This window comes from Geospiza fortis, unplaced genomic scaffold (genome assembly GCF_000277835.1).
Source record: "Geospiza fortis unplaced genomic scaffold, GeoFor_1.0 scaffold11, whole genome shotgun sequence".
NCBI lineage: Eukaryota > Metazoa > Chordata > Aves > Passeriformes > Thraupidae > Geospiza > Geospiza fortis.
The window spans coordinates 1,611,858-1,620,084 of NW_005054304.1; the positions used below are offsets into that span (position 1 = coordinate 1,611,858).

Here is an 8,227-nt window from a genome sequence, read left to right on the forward strand (position 1 = left end):
CGGCCCCGTCCCGCACCTCTCGTTCCAGGGCCGTGCTCGGGGATGTCCCGGCGGCGTTCCCGTGTCCTTTGGGGGTCAGGGGGACACATCGGGCAGCCGGGACCCTCCTCCAGCTCTGCTTCCCAAGGAAGGCTGCAGGGCAAGGGAATCTGCTGTATCCTTTTCCCCTCTGTCATAAAGACTTGAAATAGAGTTGAACGCTGCAGAGGGCACTGGATAATTTTGAGCAGGCTTAATAGGATTAAAACTAGATGTGTCCTAACATTAGAGGATTAAGACAGGTACTTCCCACAGCTAGTCCTAGGCAGTTGTCTTCCTGAACTTACATTTAAAAAATAAAATTACGCTCCTATGTCACTGAGACCTGACAGCACTGTGTCTCATTTCAGCTCCCGATGAGGATATACTTGTCAAAGGAAAGCAGTCCATCAAGAGTCAAGTTTTAGGAAACCAGAACTCAGAAAGCGAGATTCTCTTGGAAGGTGATGATGATATCATGTCATTCATGGAGGAAAGAGAAGTGGAGAACTTGACAGGTAACGTCACCTATCTCATTTTCTCCTCAGCTTCTTCACTGTTGAAGTTCTGATCTCCCCATCTCTGCAGTGAATCATGGTTTGGGACACACACTGACAATTAACACACTTCCCATAACTGGGTCATTAAGATCATTTTGTGTTCACCTTAGATACTGAAGGTTTATTTGAGGAGAGTTGTGGGTTTTCTTTCTCTGCCTTTTTGTTTCTGCAGTAGATACCTAGTCTAGAAAACCTTCCTTACAGAAAATAGCTCTATCTTGAAAAGGGCTTCTTTTGTTTTCTTGACCTCATTCCACTCAAATCATCAGACTTAGTGGGACAATTAGGCAAGCTGTCTTGTAATTTAAGGCTTTGGCGACCTTTAATTTTTTTGCTAAATCTATAAAATTGTACTAGTTATTTACTTGCATGTAAAGGATTTGTACACTCACTGGATTTAACTCATTTAAACCCCTTGACATTCCACCACTGAAGTTCTTTCTCCACAGACCATGGCCTCATTAGATTTCCCTTTTTTTTTTCCTGAAAAAGAAATAGTACTCCAAATCATTCAACTTAATTAATTTTACATAATCACATGCAACCTTTGCTGATGTTGCAATCTCAGTGGAGTGGGTCCATTTATGTGCAGTTCAAAATGTAAAACCAAAGTAACCAGTGGTTCAGAGACTGCGAGTTATATGAAGTGTCTCAATGGCTATTTGAGGAACATGGGTTTTACAGGGAAAATGCAAACTTCTCTGTGTTCTTTTGCTTCTCATCTGGTGTTCCATGTACACTTGATTTAGAGAAAAATATCATTTATTGGATAATACTGGTTCCCTGAGAAGCTGGTAGAACACTCTTACATAGATAGGGATCATGCATATGATAATTCACTGAAAATGCTGGAAGTGATTATTTATTTGCTTTTTGCTTATCCCTGAACTGCATTCCACTCTTTTTTTTTTTAAGGCAAAAAAGCAAAATTAAAAATGCAGCATAAGGAAAAAGAAAACCTGCATAGGAAAAGTAAAGTAAAATAAAGTCATGGAAGAATGATGCAAAGGCATTTTGCTATATGAATCTTTTATTTTTCCCTTTCTACCATGAACTTCCTTCTCAACAGCCTTTTCCATGTTTCTTTCTATTATTCATTCATTGGTTTGAGTAATACATTCATACTGTAATAGAGGTGAAAGGGGAGTTTAATTATATAATCTTGACAATGGCAATAGGATTAAGAAGTAATCCTTACTAATAAAGTGGTGTGGGTTAGAAATGAAGTGGAAATTGTCAGGGGTCTTCTACAGGACCTGGATTGCCCCAGCTTCTGCATCTGTCTGCTTGCCCTGTAATTGAATGTCTGCGAGTGATTGAAAAAATGTTATTTCTCCTCTGGATTACATGCTAATGTACAGGGGGCAAAGGGAGACAGCAAAAGAACACATAGCTTCTTATTTTGTCCATTTGTGGGAGTGAGCTTTGGGAAATCATGGCAGTTCCGCAGCTATCTCATGCCCATCTGCAGACACAATGTATTTGTACATTGGGAATAGAGGGCAAAGCTGCTCTGATCTCAGCAGAGCATCTCTTCTTTTGTCCTAGTGGCACGCATTGAGATTGATGCGAGATTAAGGACCATCACCCTTCTAACAATCGATGGAAATGACAATTCATCTGAATTTTTTGTCAGTTATTCTCACGTTGATTACCTGAACGTGTGTACCTCATTTATAGATGCTTTATTAAAACAAAATTGTCTATGTCACTTTAGTATCTTCCTCTGTTTTACAAAAGTCAGATAATACTGCAGCCATGTAACTTCATTTCCTTGCCTCCTAATCAGCTGGATGACAAACATAACCTGTTTTCATTCTGTATGTGTTAGTTTATATAATGCTGAACCTATTGTTTTCAGTAGTAGTCTGATTTGTCCCTGTGATAAGCCCTGTGGAGATGTGATTATTCCAATAAAAATTCATTCAGTTGGAAACCAGCCCTCCAGCTGTTTACTCCCACAGTCCCCGAGCTACACTAACACTGTATGGAATCCTTGAACAATATTTAATGTGGAATCAAAAGCATCTTTAAAACATTTTACTTTAGGCTCTATAACATTGTGTAACCTTAACAATAGATTTCCAGCATCCATGAGGGAACACTTTGCAGTTAGACAACTTTGAGCCTTGACTGCAGTGTTCATCTTTGTGAAATGCTATCAGAACTTCTCAGTGACTAAAGAACACATCAGACAGTAAGATTCTGAGTGTTCATGTGTGCATTCTCTATATTTCATGTAACAGAAGGTGTGCAACTCTTGGAGTTTCTTGGACAGAAGATGTGTCTGAGTAAGAGCTGAAGGCAGCCGTGCTAAAGCCAGCTCTGTGTAATGTATGCAGCAGTTTGCAATTGCAGCTGCCTCAGTGTTCAGCAGCACAGAGACACTGCAAATCTGTTACATATGTTCTTTTCCGGGGCAAAAAGGGGTTTGCTCTGTAAGGAAGAGCAGTGCTCTTTGCTTTGTTTTAATGTCCTTGGCCTGAAAAGTGAATAATTTGTACTTGCATTCCTTTCAGTTTGAACATTGTTGGTGTTTTCCTGCTTTGGCAGGTCCAGTGTCCCTCAGCACACCAGCTCAGCTTGTGGCACCCTCCGTAGTAGTGAAAGGCACCCTTTCCATCACTCTTTCTGAGCTCTACTTTGAGGTGGATGAAGAAGATCCTAGTTTTAAGAAAATCGACCCAAAGGTAAGAGATCATTGACCCTGAGGTCTGAGAGATGATGACAAATTACCCAAGACCTTTAATTCTTCACTTGACTTCCTTTACCTCTATTGGGCTGCAGTGTTGCTGCTTTAATAACTTTGCCACTGACCATATATGTTGCTGAACTTCACATAGGTGACACCTCCTTTCCTGCTCCTTTTTCTCCCCCTCCCACAATTCAACCCTACTTGAATGTTAATTAGCATGCTGCGAATAAAGCTCCAGGGAGACACGTCTGAAATAAAGACATCTTGAATCACAGGCCTGTATGAATACAGGGAAGTTCAGCGAGGCTTTTAGCCTTAATACTTTGTTTTACTTTCCTGATTTTAGCAAATGTTAGTGTAAAACAGCACTGAACTTCCCACACTCCTAAGTTTGCAGTGCTCCTGTCATATTACTCTCTAACACATTTTACTTGGCCCGTTATTATTTATTGTGCCTAAGCATAAAACATAATTGACCTTCTAAAATACGTTTCCGAGCTGACTTGATAATTTCCACAAACTTTATTTGCTCTGAGTTGCTTGATTACTTGTCTTCTGGTTAAAATTAGTAACCTTCAGTAAAATTCAAATTTCAAAGGGAGCATATCCTGCATTTAGCTTCATAATGTTGCACTTGAATGTTTTCTGCAGTGTTACAGCAACATTTTGAAAGTAGGACACAACTGGTAAATATTCTCACTATTTAAGCATAGTCACGGCTCTTGGTTATTTAAATACCTGCCTAATGTTGAACTGGGTAATAATTTCTTTGGGAAGGGTACTGCTGGAAGAAGTCATGGTTTTCTACTTGTCTGTAGAGAGAATACCTTGTGTGTTAAGCACTGGTGCAGTTCTTTGTTCCTACTGAGTAAATTGCTCTTGTCTGTAATAAAAATGGCATAGGTGGGTCTGAAAGCTGGGATTATCAAATCCTATCTGGAAAAAAATTTATGTCAAAAAGCAGTGCTCTCAAATTGTTAGAGCTAGATTTTAATATAAGCAATTAACTAGAATTGTGATTTTATATGATATCATAAATGAGACTTTTCTTTTGGTCCTGAAGAATTTTTGAAATATATTGGAAATTATTTTAAATCTGAGATAGTGCTTAAAATTTTTATATGCTTATATCCTTCTATTATGTTTCATTAATCCCCCCCCATTTAACTAAAAAACCTCATTTAATGATGGAAAGAATATAAATGTGAAATTAAAGTTTGTTTTACATGTTCCTGTATTGCATTTTCCATCTAAAATGTTCTGCTTTGTATTGTATCAGCGTGAGAAAAGTCTTACAGATCTGCATTATTCTGGATTTTAGGTTTTCGTGTTCAGCACGTAGGGTCTTTGAGTGCAGTTACTAATTCTTACCATTCCTGTTACATGTTTTGTGGGAACACTGACATATAACATATAGTTAGCCTCCTTTTCTCCTGCTTCCCAGTATTTTGTAGAGGTTTTATTCTTAACTGTGAACAGGCATTCTTGTTTTCTTTGACCCTATCTGTTACTCTGTATATGAGAGATTTTCTTAGTGTTCTTAAAACAGGAGAAGTTGGTTACGTGAAATACTGGCTACACCTCTTACATTCTGTTTGCAATGGTACTTTAGTTGGAGGTCTTAAAATTAAAAAAAACCCACTTTCATAATGTCTCAGGGATGGGAGGGAACTAAAAATCAGATCTGAATAATTTTATTTTAAAAACTATGTAATCTTATAGACAGCATCTTTTCAAGCATTAACGCCTCCCTGCCCCACCCTGTGCTGAAATCAATGTACCTTGGTAGCAATGACGAGCTGCTGAAGAAAATGCCCCTTTAAAAAAAAAAAAAGCCCCAACAACTAATCCGCTGTAAGCTCCGCAAGCCTGCTTAATTAATGAGGCTTCATCTGTTTGATAAATTTAAGTTCCCTGTATATTTGTCTAAACTACTGAAAAGAAAACATTGTGACAAGTTCCTGAAGGAAAACCTGCCTTAGGTAGCGATAGCATCGGCGGCGATACGATCAGAGTTTATACGCGGGCTCTGGGCTGTTTTGGGAAAGAACGGCTAATCCCGTTCTGCCGGGTGATCCGGGATCAGCGCTGTGGAAAGCGCTCAGATGGCTCCACAAAGACTTGTGGGGCTCAGCCGGGGCTGGAGGGGCTGCGGGCGCGGCGCAGCTCAAGTTTGAATGGTTATTTCTTTCCGTCTCCGTCCAAAAGGAATCGAAAATAGTCTTTCGGGGCAAGAACTAGACTTTTTTTTTTCCTATCCCCGGCCCACGAAAGGATGTGAAAACTTGCTCGAAATGCTCCGAGCCGGCGTTGCAATCTTTCGGGCAACTCGAGCGGGTAACGCTGACGTTTTTAGGAATGCGTTCCCGAAAAAAATCCTGCCAGTATTTCTCAGTCGTCCCGAGCAAGTTTAAACCGAAATAGCTGCGGGGAATCAGGCAGAGCTTCACTTTGGGAGAGGGGGCTGGGGCAGGGAAGGAGATCGGCAGAGAGCGCCCGGGTGCCGGTGTAGGATCGGGTGGTTTCCTGACGGGTTCCCGCTTATCTCCTCGTCTGACTATGCTGCGGTGCGATTTTATGCTGTACTTAAAAATCTGGGCAAAAACAAATGTTTGTTTAAAAAAAATATCGACCGGTTGCTCTAAATCGCATTAATTATTCAGGGTAGATCTATACTTCCTTCGTGTCAAAGTCAAATGGATAGCGCGTTCTCTCTGGGCAGCGAAAGCAAACAGCAGTGGACTTTTAAAACAAAACGCAGTGCTCCAGATTTACTGGGGAAAAATAGAAGCAAGGAATACCATAAGGAAAAAAAATTAAAGGGAAAAAACCCGACTGTGGGGTAGGAAAAGGCATGCTGTAATTCTGACTAAACTGTGGCGAGCTGCTGTGCAATGCTTCATATATTCCAAGATTTAGAACAGAACCTTAGAGTAACAGAATTATGGTAGATGTTGTCACATGCTGAACTACAGAATATATAAGATTTTTTTTTAGATGCACTTTTTTTTAAATGGAAACTAGAAGGAGGTTTAGAAAACATCAGTTAATACGCTAAGGCTTGGGCTAGGTGTTGCATTTAGCCTATCTTTACATCTCGTGGTTTCATTTATTTAAAAAAAATATTCCTTCTGAGGTTCAGAAAGAATGTATTTGCCTAAATTTAAGAACCATTCACAAAAAGTCAGCATAAAGTTAAAGTAATATTTTTATTACTATTTGCAACAAGTCAGTTGTGGGGCACATAATCTGACCTTGGCACCGAAATACATTTAACATCAGTAAACTTTTTTAAAGGGAGATTTGTACATATAGTTAAATAATTTTTTCACTTGGTGACAACATTCAGGCAAACAAGAGAGCATAAGAAAAGGACTATACATGGATTGGAAAATGTACCTTTCGGGTTTCGTTTTGAAGTTGCAAAAGTCCGATCGCTTCTTTTTGTGACCTTTTAAAAATTCACATTGGAGGACAGGAGGAGAGAGGCTCTTCCCTTTTTCTGTGCAAGGCGGTGAGAGTTTATGCCGGGAAAACCGTCGGCAAGTTTTTAAAGGCCGAACTGCAGGTGGCTGGGGGGGTGGCGGGGGCGCGTGTCTTTCGCCGCCTCTTTCCGTCGTCGTTCGCGTTAAATAGAAAGTTTTTTAGGCGCTGTTGTTGTTTATGGAGGGCGAGTTTTTGTGCGCGGGCGTGTTAACCCTATAGCTTGTCGAGGCTTTTGGGATTGGTGAGGATTTCTCTGGCTAGCCTCCAGGTCTGTTTGGCAGCGCTTTCCAGGGCCGAGTGGGGTTTGCCCTGAAAGAGGTCTAGGTTGGGCAGGAAGTAGTGGGGGCAGCGCCGGCACTGCAGGCAGGAGATGAGCTGCAGGAGGATGCTCTTCAGCCGGTCGCCCAGGCACGCCTCGTCCCAGTCGGTCTCCCGCGGGTGTTTCTCGCACTCGTACAGCAGCAGCGTCTTCATGTGGTAGTTGTTGAGGGGCTGCCCGGGCAGCTCCAGGTGCCGGTCGCGCAGCGTCTTCAGCACCGACAGGCACTTGTTCCGGCAGCCGCCCATCAGCAGCCGGTTCTCGGCCTCGCCGAACTGCAGCACCCACGCGTCGCTCTCGGCGGAGCTCTGTTTGCCCGTCAGCGAGTAGCACTCCTTGGAGAGCAGGTTGAAGCCCTCCGCCTTCACCTCCGCCACCCGGTTGGGGCCGGGCCAGGGGATGTGGGGCATGGGCCACTGCGCCGCGCTGCGCGGCCAGATCCCGGTGCACTTGAAGGCGGGCGTGATCTGCACCACGTACCGCTCCCGGATGCGGAGCTTCACCTCGCTCGTGTCCGCGATCATCTTCACCACGTCCCGGTAGCTGCACTTGTCCACGGCCTGAGCCACCAGCGTCTGGAAGCGGGAGCGGATCTTGCGGGCGGACAGGTAGCCCGAGGCGGTGATGAACTCCACCCAGAGGGACATGCTGCGCTTGCGGCCGTCGCTCAGCTTGAGCACGGCGCAGCCCGGCAGGGAGCCGTCGTCCACGAAGTTGAAGACGCCCATCTGGTTGAGGTAGAGCACCACCTCGAACTCGGTGGGCGAGATCACCTCCAGCCCCTCGTAGCGGGCGTCGATCTCGCTCAGGGAACTGATGAAGCGCGGCTCCTGCACCTCCACCTCCTTCAGCACGTCCGACACGACCTTGCACACCTCCCGGATGGTCTTGGCGATGGCCGCCTTGCGCGCCTGGCAGCGCTCCGTGTAGTATTTGTTGAGCTGGTAGACCAGCTTGGCCTGCGCGGCGATCATGTTGGGGCACAGGTCCGGGCTGTACACCGGGCTCTCGCAGTACGTTGAGGGATCCAATGCTTTAGCGGTGGCTGCAGCTTTGCGGAAGGCACCAGCCAAATCGCAGACCCCCGCCGCCTCCGGGAAGAAGGCGGCAGCGGCGCGCCCGTGAGAGCAATTAAAGAAATCGGGGAGG

At 43.9% G+C, this 8,227-nt stretch overlaps 2 protein-coding genes across 2 annotated transcripts in view; one reads left to right on the top strand and one right to left on the bottom strand.

Moving 5' to 3' along the window:
* The window catches only part of LRBA (LPS responsive beige-like anchor protein), a 366,680-nt gene that overhangs the window by 197,427 nt on the left and 161,026 nt on the right, over window positions 1-8,227 (top strand). Inside the window, 2 exon segments of the mRNA XM_031066497.1 lie at window positions 390-536; window positions 3,132-3,268. Of these exon segments, the coding sequence (XP_030922357.1) occupies window positions 390-536; window positions 3,132-3,268 (284 nt within the window).
* On the bottom strand, window positions 6,464-8,221 carry MAB21L2 (mab-21 like 2). The gene has a single exon (XM_005418095.3). It carries the CDS (start codon window positions 8,050-8,052, stop codon window positions 6,973-6,975), a length of 1,080 nt encoding a protein of 359 aa, XP_005418152.1. The 5' UTR covers window positions 8,053-8,221; the 3' UTR covers window positions 6,464-6,972.

Coding starts and splice junctions, on each gene's coding strand:
- MAB21L2 (XM_005418095.3), bottom strand. CDS start 8,052: ATGATCGCCGCGCAGGCCAAGCTGGTCTACCAGCTCAACAAATACTAC.